We start from the raw sequence: 15,393 nt of genomic DNA, 5'->3' as shown, positions 1-15,393 counted from the left end.
AGAATGACAAGAGGAAGAAAGGGCTTCTCGAGGGCCTGAAAAGCTCTCTGGGGGCTAGGAGCCCATCTGGGCAAATGCAGCCCTTACCTGTACCCCGGTGGTGCCAGGAGCAGCCCCTTCTGACTCCCACTCGCTAGAGGAGTCCACATCTGGCTTCTGGGTGCCCTTGGGCAGGGCCAGGGATGATAGGCTGGCTGAAGAGGTCTTTGTTCCTGCCTTACGAGGGGATGAGGTGCTTGCCCCTATGGTGGATGCAGCCGTGCCTTTCCTAGGGGACGCTTTCATCTGCTTTATCGGAGCTGGTTTAGCCTGTGGAGAAAGCACAGATGAAGGTTGGAGGAGACTCCTGGACTCATTTGTTCTGAGAAGCAGTGCCTCCTGGCCTCTCTACCAACCAGAACCCATACAATTCTGAGAGGAGGGGTTTCCGACTGGGGCAGGTCAGGGCAAGTCAGGCTGCCTTTCTTCCCTGGTTCCCACCTGAGCAGCAGAAGCTGCTGGTGCTGCCTCCTCCTCGCTGTCCGTTGACTCCTCGCTGCTCTCTGCGTGGTCTTTGCCCTTGTCAGTCTTGACCTGGGTAGCCACAGGCCCCGTCTTCCGAGGGAGTGCTGGGGTGGCTTTTCTCCCTGGGGGCTTTGCCTGGAATGAGATCAGTGGGAGCCTCAGGTAGGAGACAGGCAGCAACTAGAGACCTGGATGACAAAACTGAGGGTGAGAGACCTTTGCAAGGACTTACCTTGGCTGCGTTCACAGCCCCGTCACTGTCCGACTCCTCGCTGCTGCTCTCTGAGTCCTCTTCTTCCTTTCCCGTTTGGACCTTGAGAGCTGCTGACCCCGCCTTCCCAGGGCAGGGTGGGTTGGCTCCTTTTCTAGATGACCCCAGGTTTGCAGTGGAGGCAGGTCTGACCTGGGGGCTTTTCCCCAAAGGTTTCACCTGTGAGTGACAGAGGGTAAGCTCAGGGGAAGACGCTGTGGTTTTGAAGAATGAAGCCTTTCTAGGCAGAGCACCTGGCATCCCTGGCCTCACCTTGGCAGGACTTGTAGTTAGAGTCCCAGCTGCTGGTGTCTCTCCACTGTCGCTCTCTGACTCCTCACTGCTCCTGGTCTCTGGCTTCCCTGCCTGGGCCTGGGCTGCCACAGGTCTTGTCTTCCCAGGGGTGACTGCAGGAGCCCCTTTCTGGGATGACTCCTTGGCAGGGGCAGAGGTACCTCTGACCTGAGGGCTCTTCCCGGAAGGCCTTGCCTGGTTTGAGAATTGAGGAGTGAATCAGAAGGCAGATGTGTGCAGAGACCTGATAGAAGCAGGGAGCCTTATCAGTAAGAAGGGACAGGGGCTGGGACCAGCTGAGAAGGGACAGGGGCTGGGACCAGCCAAGGAGAAGGGACAGGGGCTGGGACCAGCTGAGGAGAAGGGACAGGGGCTGGGACCAGCTGAGAAGGGACAGGGGCTGGGACCAGCTAAGGAGACAGGTTAGTAGCCTTCAGGTCTAGGCTATGATGTTCCATCCCCCAGGTTCACCTGAGGAGTGGTCACAGTGACTGGCATCTCATCCTCACTGTCAGAATCGTCCTCACTGCTGGTTTCCATATCCTTCTCTGGCCTTCCTGTCTTGGCTTGGGTGGTTATGGGCCCAGTCTTCTCTGGGGTTGCTGAGATGGGCCCTTTCCTAGACATCCCCTTGGCAGAAACTGAGGCAGCTCTGACAGGAAGACCTTTTCCAGGGGTTGTTACCTGGTGAAGGGAAAAGAATAGTTCCTTCTCCAGTCCTCTGAGGATGCCAACAGGAAAAAGCCCAGAGGTTCTGCAGATACCAATTTCCTTTTTCTTCATTGGTGCCCTAGCTACCCTGGACCCTCTGGTTCCTTGGCACTAATCAGTTCCTTACCCTTCCAGTACCAGAGCACCGAAGACCTCCTCAGCACCCAGTGACACCCAGTATAGTGACTTTTATCCTGCCCTGGACAGTCCTAGCACATAAATGGTTAAATCCTTAGCTGGAAAAGTCTGCTCTGAGGGTACAGACACTGGCCTGAGTCTGGCCAGCTCATTAAGTAGCCGGCAAAGCTCAGGGCAGAGAAGGGGTATGTAAAGTTCTTCCAAACATGGAAGAAACCTCAAACTTCCCACGGTTTTCTGTGCTAAACAAACAGGACTCCTAGATCAGCAGCTACCATCCTGTGGGTCATGACCCTTTTTGGGGTCACACATCAGATGTCCTGCATATCAGATATTTACATTTTGATTCATAGCAGTAGCAAAATTACAGTTATGAAGTAGCAATGAGATGATTTTATGGAGGTTGAGAACTACTGTTCTAGATCCAGTCCCCTCCTTTTTATCCACTCCCCTCACTGTTCTCAGTCAAAGGCTCACCACTGCCTCCTGTGTTTGATAGGGTGGCCACAGGTCTTGTCCACTTGGCCCTCAATTTCCTAGAAAATAAATGGCTTTGGCCCTTTTAAGACCCCTGTGTGGAGTTACTGCACACAAGCTGCATTCAGCTCCTCTCTTCAGACACGAACCAACACTCACAGTGCAGCCCCAAGTAGGCTGGGTCTGCCCACCCTGTAACTAGCCTCAGAGCTTCAGCACCCAACTATGTTCTCTGCACCCTTCAACCTCAGGTCTGAGGTCACATCTCTGGGTCCTTCCTTGGCCTCTTTGTGTTGTCAAACAACTCGTATTTAACATTTTAATCGCCATGTTATACCGTATCACACCCCCCACCCCGTCATGAATACGGACTCCCTTCACTTATTCCTTCTTGTTCCAACTCTAAAGACTTCCTAGTCCTTCCTGCTTGCCCCGGCGGCATGCGTGCAGGACCATGAGATTGCTATCTGAATCACACTCCATGGGAAAGGCCCCAAAAGAGGAACAAAATAGATTCTCTCTATTGGTTGCCGCTCAGGGTCTGGTTTGGCTAGAAAAGCTGAAGACAGAACCCTTAAAGGTTCCCAGGACTCACTGGTGTACATGGAGTATCTGAATACTTGGTGTGTCTCCCTTCCCCCTTCCGTTGATGGAAGCATTTGGAAGGATTAGAAGACTTGGCTTTGTTAGAGAAGGTGCACTACTGGCTTTCAAGTTAGCTTTCTCTCTACTTGTGGACCAGTTTTAGGCTTTTAGCTACTGCTCTAGCCCCATGCCTGACTGCCGCCCATGTTCTCAGTCATGATGGTCATGGACTTGTAAGCAACCATTTGAATTCTCTCTTTTATGAAGCGACAGAAAACTTGAGACGGCATGATAGCACATGCCTGTAACCCCTGAATTTGGGATGCCAAGGCAGGAAGTACATGAGTTAGAGGACATTGGTACAGTGGCCTCCTACGGAAACCAAGGCTAGTAACACAGTCATCAGACAACCCCTGATCCCCCCAAAGGCATCAGCCATTCTGGCTGCAGTGAGGGCCCAGTGGACGGTTTCCATAGGGACCAAAGACCCCTGGCCAGTTGCTGCTGTTTTTCAACTTGTCCCCACTCTTCTCCCTCCCCATAAACTCTAGAATGGGTCCTCTTCAGCAGGAGTACTCTATGACACAGTGGCTTTGGGCCCAATCAGGGGCCACAGGCAGTGGCTCACCTGGCTAGGCAGGCCAGCAGGGGCCTCGTCCTCACTCTCTGAGTCCTCCTCACTGCTCTCAGACTCTGCCGCTTTAGTGGCTGCGGCCCTTGCTGATGCGGGTGTCACGTTCCCTAGCTTGGTAGGGCCTGAGGCTGTTCTTGCTGGAGGATCCTTGGCAGGAGTTACTGGAGCTTTGGCCTGTGGTGGTTTTGCTGAGGGTTTCACCTAGAAGCAGGGAACAGAAACCCAATTACAGTCAAGCTCCGTGGCAATTTAAATGAGAATGGCCCCATAGGCTCCAGTTTGAATACTTGGTTCCCAACTGGAACCTTGCTGGAGGAGGTGTGTCACTGGGCTAGGCTTACAGACTTAAGCCCCCAGCTTGTGAATTGGGGTTTGAGTTCCGAGCTGTTCCCGCTGTTAGGCCTTTGCTCTACGGTTTTGAAACCGTAAGTTCGATTAAACCCTTTTTTTTTTTTTTTTTTAAAGAAACTTGCTTCGGTGTCTTAGTCACTGCTCTACTGCTATGAAGAGACACCACAACCAAGGTGGTCATTTAAGAGAAAGACACGGTACTGGAGGAGCCTGGAACTGCAACCTGACCCACGGCTAGACAGAGACTAGGTTTGACAAGGACTTAGGGAACTTTTGAGACCTCAAAGCCCAACTGCAGGGGTGACATGGTTTCTCCAATAAGGCCACACCTCCGAACCGTTATAATCCTTTCAAACAGGTCTACTCCCCAGTGACCAAGCATTTAGATATATGAGCCTATGGGGGCCATTCTTAGCAACAGAAAAGTAATACGAGCCCCTTCTTAAAAGCATATTCCTTTCCATTTCCCAGAGGCAGACAGAACCTTACACCCTTTCCTAAGAAGACACAGATCATTTAAGGGCAGCACAAAGGCTTAGGGGACCCCTAACTACCTCTGGGGCAGAACTCAGCCACCATGCCTGCCTACTCACTGATAGCTTTACAAGAGGGTCCATCCCGAGGGGCCACTTAAATTAAAACGCATCTGGGCTGGAGAGACGGCTCAGCGGTTAAGAGCACCTGACTGCTCTTCCAGAGGTCCTGAGTTAAATTCCCAGCAACCACATGGTGGCTCACAACCATCTGTAATGGGATCCAATGCCCTCTTCTGGTGTATCTGAAGACAGCTACAGTGTACTTAAATATAATAAATGAATAAATCTTTAAAAAAAAAATTAAAACGCATCTGACTGAGGTACTGTCCTCAGAGAGGAGACTGGCTGGCATCTGCACCGGTTTGAACTTCTTCCTGGGATTTCCTTAGTGTTCCAAAATCCCGACAGGCCTGAGGTAGCCAGTAGGCCAGTTGGCACCAGTTTCACTGCTGTACCTCAGGCCCCACGCGAGCCTATGGCACCGCCCTCCTGTTTGCTGGAGCAGCTCTGCACTGGTTTCCGGTTTCTGGTGCTGTATACTTAGGTGCTGGATTTGCAGGAGCACAGCCTGGAGTAAAGGGATCCAGAAGAATCCCTAGAGCCTCATTATACTTAGGACCCACAGAGAGGGAAGGTGAGGAACAGCTGTAGCCAAGCCTTGAATAAAAGAGATGGCTCGGGTTACACAGGGCCACTGGGTCTGGTGGGGCAGCACCACAGGCAGTCTATCCCTGGCTCCTGCTAGCCCTCCCTCTGAAGTGTCCAACCTTTGGAAATTGTGATACAACACTGTAATTTGCAAAGTTCATGCCCAAGATCCAGCAACTGGAATATAAGCACCCTTGTGTCTTTTATTTTTATAAGCTTGTGTCTTTCTTTGTATTGGGGTACAGGCTGGCTATTAAGACAAATAACGTGTGTCATACATATGGGACATACTGGTTCCTGCCACCAGCACATCGTCGCTGTTACCTGACAGTCTGCCAGTGGGCCTCGCCAATTTTACTCTAAATCTTCCTCCAGTCCAGGCCACAGCAGCAATCTTTTTGAAATCCAAGCCAGGGCACCTCACTTCAGTGCTTATAACCCCGTGACGACCCCTCAGTGACCTACAATAACCTTCACACCTAACACTGACCTGCCAGTTCAGACAGAGGATTGAGGCCCTGCGAGGACTAACCTCGTCTTGTACATTGTGCAAGAAATTGCTTTAGAAAGAAACACAAGGGTTGGGGATTTAGCTCAGTGGTAGAGCGCTTGCCTAGCAAGCTCAAGGCCCTGAGTTCAGTCCCCAGCTCCCAAAAAAAGAAAAAAAAAAAAAAAAAAAAAAAAGAAAGAAACACAAGCTCCCTCCTCCCACACCTGCTCACCAGGTGTCAGGCTGACCTGTATGGCTTTCTGTTTTCCTTCCCCACTGCAGTTAAATATCCAAGGTCCCCATGAAGACAGGCATGCTGCCTACGTGGCTCACTCTGTATTCTCAAGATCAAAGAGACAAAGCTGCAAACCAAGGGTCCCCATCGAATTCTAGCCCCAAACCCACATTGACCATTGGGCACAGAATCCTTTAGACAGCATTACGCCTGACCACACATCACAGTTACTCCTATTCAGGGTTCTTTCCCAGCCTTGGACCTCACGCCCAGCATATCCTGAGCAGTACTGTGGTCCTCGTTCCTCAACTACCTAGCCTTGCCTGTAACCCTCCAGCTGTCGACACAGCTGCTGGGCTGGTAACTGGCCACTGGGATCTGAACACTAGCAAGGCATGGGAGGATCAGAGCTGCAAGAGAGCAACGCTGGGGGATGGGTGACAATTACCTCCACATCTGTCTCATCGCTTGAGCTGGAGGTATCCTCGCTGGAACTGCTGGCTTGGCCCGCTGACACCGTTCCTGAGGGTGGACACAGGGGACTGAGGAACCTTTCCATACTCACCTCCCTTTCCAGAGCCTCCATGCTGGTTGCTAGTCAAACTTAGGGAGCACTTGCTTCTCACCTGTACAGGGTTAGGTATCTGCCCTGACTCAAAGTCCCCCAGCTGGAGTGGGGACCCTCACTATCCACTTTTGCAGACCTCCCTGAAGTCTTGGAAAGGCTAGAAGCACCCGATGGTTAATCAAGTCACTATTTGCTATCAAGTTGGGGAATGGGGGACAGGCTGGGCAAAGGCCTATTTTGTTTACATAAGGGAGAGAGACCTGTGCCATTTCATTTAGTTTCCAAGTGACCACAGTGGTCCCTGTAACCCACCAGAGAGAGAAGCCAGAAAACGCCATCCTCTGAAAAACCCATATAGAGGGTTGGAGAGATGGCTTGGTGGTTAAGAGCACTCTTCCAGAGGACCTAAGTTCAATTCCTAGCACCCACGTGGCAGCTCACAACTGTCTCTGGTAACTCCAAGATCTGATACCTCACATAGACATACATGCAGGCAAAACAAACAAACAAACAAACAAAAAAACAAAAACAAAAAAACAATGCACATAAAAGTGAACTGATCTAGGTCAGAAAAGGGGGGAAATGGCTGTTGTAGGGCCTGGCTATCTCAGAGACAAACCCACATTCAGAAATGTCTCAGAGTAAGTATAGCACTGCGGTGTTTAGTCCTGTCCCCTTGCCCCAAGCTCTGGGGGTCTCTCACCAGGCTTGGCAGTGGGTCCCAGGACTTGGGCACTGCCCTCCTCCTCAGTTTCTGAGGCCAAGACAATGCTTGCCAAGGGCTCTGCTGACTTCTTGGGTGACTTCCCAGACAGCAGCTGGACCGCCGTCTTTCCGGACGCAGGGGGCAGCACGGAGTTCACCGTCTTGTTGGCTGTCTTGGTCTTTGCCTACAGGGTATGGGAGGGATGAGTTCTCTGTCATGACAGGACATGTGAAATGTATAGGCTGGACCTGTGGGTCCTTCAAGGCCACTTCTGAGCTCTGTGAATGTCCCACCTTCCCCCGTAGCTGAAGGGCGGTCGGTCAGCTTCAGCCTGTAACAGTCATCTCTACAGGAAGACGAAGATGCCTTTCACACAGGCATGAAGAGCGCATTACCGCTCCTGGGCCGCAGCCATTCCCACTTTGCATTAAGCTGTAATTCACTGTGATACTATCATTATTTCATCATTACTCTTACATATTATTGCCGTCTCCTGGTTCGGGTGACACAATCATTTATGTGTCTGCAACAGTGTTGACGGATGACTGGCAAATGACATTTTAAAAGTACTTTCTGATCTAGAAAATGTGTCGAGTGCAAACACAGAAGTCTTCCTTCTGATGGCACTGACCGCCTAGCAGCACAGCAGGGACTGGAGAGTTCTCATTGAACCGGTGGGTACAGGGAGGAGAGAGGAAGGGCCCTGCCCACGTGCTGTGTGGCTTGAAGCACCACTTCTGTCTTACAGAAAAGGCACCCAGGGCCCAGCTAGATGAAGACAGGCACCTGGAGACACAAGTTGAACCTCACGACCGTATCCTGACAGCAGGCTGTGCTCCACTGGATATGGCTCCCACAGGTAGTAAATAACTTAGAAGTAACTCACCTTTTGTTTCATGTTTGATGGCAAAGCTGCAGCTACGGAATTGATAGGTGTCGGTCTTGGGGCTGCAAGACACAAACGCTGTGAGCAGGGTGGGCTCTTCTCATCTAAGATGGGCAGCGTTTACGCCACCTTACGGTCCTAGGTACTGACTGCTTGGTGCTAGTATGAGGATCTGAGGCCTAGCCCAGAACCATGAGGAAGAACTCTGTGCTGCATCAGCATGCTTCCCATGCCTGCATCCCCGAGGGACTCAGGGAGCATTCTAGAATAGCAGGTATTAATGCAAGAGTTGAAATGCTGTCTTATGGTCACGAAAAGGTCATGCTCATGAACTCAATGCAGCTACCGTGACCTACACAGGACCAGTCAACACCCTGGCAGGCAGGGCTAACTGGATCCAGTAGGTTGATTGCAGCAATAAAAACCAAACACGAAGGGGTTGGGGATTTAGCTCAGTGGTAGAGCGCTTGCCTAGCAAACGCAAGGCTCTGGGTTCGGTCCCCAGCTCCAAAAAAAAAAAAAAAAATCAAGAAACTGACTTCTGTGTAAGCAACACTGTGTCTGCGAGGCCTGGAGACAGCCAATTGCTGGGTGCAGCGTCACGGCTGCTGCTGTGAGAAGGGAAGGGGCTGAAGAGCCTGCAGGAGGCCACTCTGCTATCAGACCTACCACGTACGGCCAGAATAAGGGGAAGGATCAGCATGGTGGTTAGAAAGAGAAGATATTTGAATGTTTGGTTCCCAGTTGGTGGGCTGTTTAGAAAGGACAAGGAGGTGTGGCCTTAATGGTGTGTCACTGGGGTGCGCTTTGAGGTTTCTAAAACCCAAACCAAGCCCAGTCTCCAGCTCTTTGCCCAATGCCTGAAGTGATGTAAGCTCATGGGTACTGCTCCAGTGCCATGCCTGCCTGCCTGCTGCCATGATGATCATGGACGAACACCCCTGAAACTGTAAGCCAGCCCCTCAATTAAATGCTTCCTTTTATATAAGTTGTCTCACTCATGGTGTCTCTTCACAGCAATAGAAGAGTGACTAAAGCAACCAGCAACTCTGGAAGCAGCCCCATGGCCACTCAGAAGTCAGATCCGTCAACCTTCTAAATGGACTCAACACTTGTGCATGTGGTCTCCCCCCATCTCTAGCAGTGGCATCCAGAAGCTGTGGGAACAGCCCTCATGAAGTGAACTGAACGACTGTGTGGGCCATCCTTTTTTGGGGAAGGGGGGTGGAGAGGGGAGACAGGGTCTCACTGTGTAGTCCTTGCTGGTCTGGAAAGTACTATGTAGACCAGATTGGCCTCGAATTCTCGGATTTGCTTGTCTCTGTGCTGAGCTTAAAGGTGTGCACCACTACACCCAGCCTTCTGGGATCGTAGGATTCACCCTTCGCTCCTCAGAGCTTGGGGTCACAATGCCCGCCACAAAGGAAGGGCTCCTTGGTACTCTCCAAGCTCCCTCCGAGAAGCCCCACCTTTTCTGGTTTTACACTAAAGAATGGTTCAGAGGCAGACACTGCTGAAGAGCAGACTAGGACCCCACAACTGCCAAGGTAGGCCACAACCTCACAAAGCACCCGGCAAGAAGGGTTCTTACTGGCTTTGGCAGTTTCCGTTTCTGCCTCCTCTTCCTCCTCCTCCGAGCTCTCTGAGCTGCTAATAGGGTCTGACACTCGAGACTTCTTGGCTTGCAGTGTCTCATCATTCTCTGCCTTCTGCTTCAGGCCGAGCTCTGAGGTCCTGCAGGACAGGGAGACAGGATATATCCATGAGATTTGGGAAGATGCCTAATCCGGTCCTCAAAGGCAATGGGTACACAGAGAGTTTAAACAGTGGTGCTAACACAGTGCAGAAATTATCTGCATCTTCACCCACTTCCTAATGCACCTTAACTGTTCTCAGGGTTACAAGCAGCCAACGATGTGACAGAACAGCAGCAGCCAACAGCCATCAGGGGACTGGCCACAGCCCATAGGCTGCACAGAACCATCCAGGTTCTCCTGACCCTAGAATCGTGTCCTTCTCTTGTGCTGGTGTACTGTCTAGTTTGTGTGTTAACTTGACACAAGCGAGAGTCATCAAAGAGAAAGGACCCTCTGTTGAGAAAGTGCTTCCATAGATCCAGCTGATTTGTTTTTTTTAAATATTTATTTATTTTATATGAGTATATTGCAGCTGTCTTCAGACACACCAGAAGAAGGCATCGGATCCCGTTAGAGATGGTTGTGAGCCACCATGTGGTTGCTGGGAATTGAACTCAGGACCTCTGGAAGAGCAGTCAGTGCTCTTAATCACTGAGCCATCTCTCCAGCCAGGATCCAGCTGTTTAAGCTGATCCTTTTCTTTTGATAGGGGAGGGCCCAGCCCCTTGTACGGTGCCATCCCTGGGCTGGTGGCCCTGGGTTCTATAAGAAAGCAGGCTGAACAAGCCAGTGAGCAGCATCCTCTATGGCCCCTGCACTGGCTCCTGCCTCTAGGATCCTGACCTTACTACCTTCAGTATGGAAGGATCGGCCGTGTAAATCCTCTCCTCCTCAATCTGCTCTCTTGCCATGGTATTTCGTCACAGCAGTAGAAACCCTAGCTAAGACAGCTGAGTCCTTGTTCTTCCCTTTTTGAACTCTTGAGTTTGGTGCAGAGCATCTTTGCGGACTCCCCTCCCCCACAGCACTCTCTGCCCTGCCATTCAGTTTCATTTCCTTCTCTATCTTCACTGGCTGATTTCTGGAGGAGTCCACTATACAAACGGGCCCCCAGAGAGGAGGACAGCAGCTCACAACAGCCCCCCAGGATCTGGCACATACCCAGAGAAAGGATCTACTACTGAATTGGCCCGGAGTCTGGGAGGAAAACAGAGTGGGGAGCGTGGGCATGTGTGTATAAGGTGTAAGTCTTCAGACAGCTTCGTCTGTTGAACTTTGACCCCACTCTCCCACCTGCAAGAAGTCATTAAGCCCCATTCTTCCTAGCTGGGTTTGACACTGCTGTCAACGGTTTGGGATGCGTTGCCCAGGTCCCTTCTTCCTAGGAAGGCCACCTGTCAGGAAGCTGTTAGAAGTGGCTTTACTACATGTATCGGTTTGCTCCACCCCTCTCCTCCCAACAGAATGTGAATTTCACAAGGACAGGGTTTTTCCCTTCTTGGTTGTTGTCTGTTACATCAAACATAGTATCTGAGGATAGTACCAGGACAGATTTCACCGGCCAGTTTTAGGACTGTATTAAATAGATCACTCCGTTTTGAGCTTCGCATTGCAACAGGGTAATAGTGTTCACTTTGCAAATGATGTTATTCTGGGAGGTCATAAAAGTTGTTCAAGGTCATGTAGCTAGCTTCTGGGTTTGACTCGATCGGTGATCGCTGCTCTAGACTGGCTCGGTGGGTGAGATCTTTGGTCCACTCTGTACCCCTCACCCACAGAGGGGGCAGAGGCAGGAAACAGCGTGTAGCACAGTTCAGACAGAGTTTGCTGAGGAAGGAAGTACAGTAAGTAACACCCACACACCTGGGCAAGAGGCGCCCTGTGCTCTGAGCCTCCCAGGCAGCAGAGGAGTATTAAGTGTGGAGTGAAGGGCGAGTGAGCGTGGGCACGCGATTGTACCCGCGTGCACGCGCGCGCACACGCACACAGAGAACACACACACACATGAGAGAGAGAGAGAGAGAGAGAGAGAGAGAGAGAGAGAGAGAGAGAGAATCATACATGTGATGTAACCGTCCTAACGAAGGTGACAAGTATGCTCACAGTGGGCTATTAGAACACATTCACACACTAGCTTAATGCAAAGATGACTCCTTAGGGTATCCCTCGTCCATCCCTTCCGTTCCACCAGACTTACTGTTGCCAGTGTGTATAGATGTCCAGAAGGGTGACGGGCTGAGTCAGGAAATTCTTCTGTAGAGAAATAGAGAGAAACGGAGTTTCAAAAAATACCCAGCCCAATAGGCATCCCCCCTGGGCCCAATCCTCCCCAACATCAGGGCCTGCAACAAGTGTTTCGGAAAACGCTGCTTGCTCTTACAGGTCTACTCAGCTTTACAGGAACCATTTACGACCTTCCAGAGCTGGAACTGTTTGCTCTACAAACAGCTACAAACTTTTCAACATGATATATCAGTAAGAAGCACCTTTGAGAAGTAGGCACTGAACTAGCAGTACCCAGCATCCCTACCTCAGTCCAGGGATGGAAGCCATACGACAGAGCTTTCCTTTCCTAACCTCCCTGGATGGTTTTCAAAGGCCTGGCTAGTCAATCTACCCTAAAACATAAGATAGCCCAAACCCCGAAAACTTCCACATGACACAGTGGAATCCACTGGACGTCTGGAAAGAGACTGAGCCTAAAGGGTGCTACGGTTGCAGTTAAAACAGAGGGAAACAGGTAGAATCCATGCCTAAGCTGAGGACGCACTCTATGTGAATAAGACCGAACAGCTCCAATGGACTCCAAAGAGCTACGTGCAAAGGAAGAAAGTACTAGCCCCTAAACACGAATCAAGGAGAGCACCTATTCCATGACAGTTCATCTTCTCTCTCTGCAAACTTCAGGATCCTTCTTCACAGAACAATAAATGTGAGAGGGAAATGCAGAGTTTCTCCTTTACTCCAGGAGATGGAGGCGGGCAGATCTCTGAGTTCAAGGTCAGCCTAGTCTATAGAGAGTTCCAGGACAGCCAAGGCTACACAGAGAAATCTTGTCATGTCTGAAGGGCACAGTCCAGTCAGTCAGCCTCATTCTGCCCCTACCCGAGTGTCCTAACAAAGTAAGTCGGGCCACTGGCTCCTAATAGGGCTTTGCCATTCTTGCCCCTGAAACTTTCTCTCTCTTGCCAACCACACAGCCTATTCTCATTTCCTTCCAGTCTCTACTCCAAGGTCATGGTCCCCATTAAAGCTTCTCTGACCATCTTAGCTATAACTGGAGGCTGATACTCTGAATCCCACTTGTTAGCCTCATAATGGTCAGCACCTGCCACAACATGCTAGCCATAAACTCCTGTTATATACTTTGAGTATGGATGGACATGGAGTTCCAGGAAGGTTAAGAAAGCAATAGGTAGGGGTTGGGGATTTAGCTCAGCGGTAGAGTGCTTGCCTAGGAAGCACAAGGCCCTGGGTTCGGGTCCCCAGCTCCGAAAAAAAAAAAAAAAAAAAAAAAAAGCAATAGGTAGCATCTTAAGGGCCCAGCAACCTTTGGGCTTTAAGTTCGTTTTTTTTGTTTGTTTGTTTGTTTTGTTTTGTTTTGTTTTTCAAAACAGAGGTTCTCTGTGTAGCCTGGGCTCTCCTGGAACTTATTAGGCTGGCCTTGAACTCACAGAAACCAACCCTCCTTGACCTCCAGAGTGTCGGGATTAAAGGCACAGGTCAAACCAGGGTGCCCCACCCCTCCCACCCCACTCCAGCTTAAGCTCTCTTTGTCTCTCTGTCTCTCTCTGAGACAGGATCTCACCATGCAGCCCTTGGCTGGTCTTGAACTCACTTTGTAGACCAGGCTATCTCTGAATTCAAGAGATCTGCCTGCCTCAATCTCTGGAGTGATGGGATTTTAAAGGCAGACGCCACCACACCTGGGGTCCTCCAGGTCAATATCCAGTTCACCAGTTACCACAGTTCTTCTGGGAAGACAACCCATAGGCCATTCCTGCCTATCGGCTTTGCCTCTATCTTTTTGGGAGACTCCATAGTCAAGCATTTCAAACTTCAGGCTCAGCAGACTTTCTGGAGGCTAGGACACTTGGAAGTCCCACTCCAACCTGGCATCTAAATACCCATCTCCCTCTAGATCTCAGATCAACTACTACATCCTCAGGGAAGCAGTCCTGAATATTCCCCGCCCAGGTTCTTCCACCCACGTTTCCGCACCTCGAATCTCTTGTTCTACAGCTTAATACAAAGTTAACTATACAGTCACTTTCGTGTTTCTTTTGTACTATCTACTAGGCTGTGAGGCGGGCAGAGGAGCCCCATTTCATCATCTGCACTTCAGCGCCAAATAAAAGTTGCCAAATGAATGAACTTTGAAGTTAGTGCACCACGGGTTCGAGTCTTGTCATAACCGAAGACAGCCAAGGGCCTGCACGCCCTGCATTCTAGATCATCAACTAAGGGGACCTTCGTCTCGGTGTTCCCAACAACAGTGGTGACAATCCGCTCCAGCTGGACTTCCAGGTGATGTCCCAGGGAAACTACATAGAGCCACGTGGCCAGATCCTAGGGAAACGTAAACCTGCCGCTACCGGGAACCCGGGCGGGAATTACAAAGCTGCGCTAGTCGGATCAGTTTCCGGCCCGCCCACTGCACCCATGGGGAAACTGAGCCTGGGAGGTGGCTGTAAGTCGCACGGAGTAGAGCAGAGTTTAATGTTCCTCCTGCTCCCTGGCCCGCATCTCTGACTCGCGCTGGTCGGGTTTCCCGGGAGGGGCGCGGGCTACTGGCTCCCTTGATCTTGCACTGGGCCGTCTGACGCTTACCTGGCCGCTCTGCTCCTTAACTTCCCGCGCCGCGCGGACGTAGCCTGCTTGCAACAGATGATGGTAAATAAAGGGAAGCAGCTCCCGCCGCTTCCTGGCCTCGGCCATGCCAGAGATCCGGCCAGGCTATTCACGTGCACGCCCCCTCGCCCCCGCTAGCCGCTTCCCTCGCGCCCTAGAACCTCATGTCCCTCACTTCCGGCTTCGCGTCACCGGGCCGCGCGGCGCGCTGGGAAGTGTAGTCTTGCCGCTGGAATGGGCTATCCGGTCCAAGAGGGCTGAGCCATGGAGGTTAACCAGCTCTACCATTGGCTCGAAGGCGTGTCCTGATCTGGATCCGCCCTCTGGGCGGCCATGATTTAAAAAAAAGAAAAAAAGGTCTCCTGCATCTAAATTCTGATTTACACTTTGAAAAGATTTGATGCCTGTGGCGCCTTTATTCATTTTTGAACTTCCTGATTCCTGGCCCCTGCTTCCGATTACTTATTTCACAGTGCTTAGGTCCCACGAATAAGGCTTGAGTTGTCACTGGTGTATTGAATCTCTAAACAAACCCTTACCTGAGCTAGGACAGCGCCTAGCTAGGCTTGGGGCATATAAAGAGAAACAAAGCAAGCAGTTGACTCAAAAATCACCCAGGTGGGAGACACAGCAGACAACCTAGCAGTTACAGTTCAGATGTCTGGTGCACTTTGTTGAGAGAAGACAGAGCTCAGGGAAGCATGGAGGAAGGGCACCTATCCCCCAAGAGACATTTAAAATTAGCCTCAAAGACAGCAGAGACGTTTAAGCACTGTGGAGAGGCCAGGCTGGAGGTGCTCTATGAGTCAGAATGTGAAAACTACTTTGGTATTTGGTAAGGGAACCCCAAACAACCCTGGACTGCTAGGCTGTAGAGTTGGAAAGATGAAAG

General features: G+C 50.9%; 1 protein-coding gene across 1 annotated transcript in view; it reads right to left on the bottom strand.

The window, feature by feature from the left end:
- Positions 1–14,677, bottom strand: part of Tcof1 (treacle ribosome biogenesis factor 1) — a 31,370-nt gene extending 16,693 nt beyond the window's left edge. The window contains exons 1-12 of the mRNA XM_032885720.1: positions 14,481–14,677; positions 11,848–11,903; positions 9,605–9,747; positions 8,014–8,075; positions 7,125–7,311; positions 6,302–6,375; positions 3,588–3,794; positions 1,520–1,732; positions 1,028–1,243; positions 737–934; positions 481–639; positions 88–309 (exon numbers count right to left, since the gene is read on the bottom strand). Of these exons, the coding sequence (XP_032741611.1) occupies positions 88–309; positions 481–639; positions 737–934; positions 1,028–1,243; positions 1,520–1,732; positions 3,588–3,794; positions 6,302–6,375; positions 7,125–7,311; positions 8,014–8,075; positions 9,605–9,747; positions 11,848–11,903; positions 14,481–14,588 (1,845 nt within the window). The 5' untranslated portion in view covers positions 14,589–14,677. The remainder of the gene's footprint in view (positions 1–87; positions 310–480; positions 640–736; positions 935–1,027; positions 1,244–1,519; positions 1,733–3,587; positions 3,795–6,301; positions 6,376–7,124; positions 7,312–8,013; positions 8,076–9,604; positions 9,748–11,847; positions 11,904–14,480) is intronic.
- Between the last annotated feature and the right edge of the window lie 716 nt (positions 14,678–15,393).

Source organism: Rattus rattus, chromosome 15 (assembly GCF_011064425.1).
Source record: "Rattus rattus isolate New Zealand chromosome 15, Rrattus_CSIRO_v1, whole genome shotgun sequence".
Classification (NCBI taxonomy): Eukaryota; Metazoa; Chordata; class Mammalia; order Rodentia; family Muridae; genus Rattus; species Rattus rattus.
This window is presented reverse-complemented; position numbering and strand designations above follow the sequence as displayed.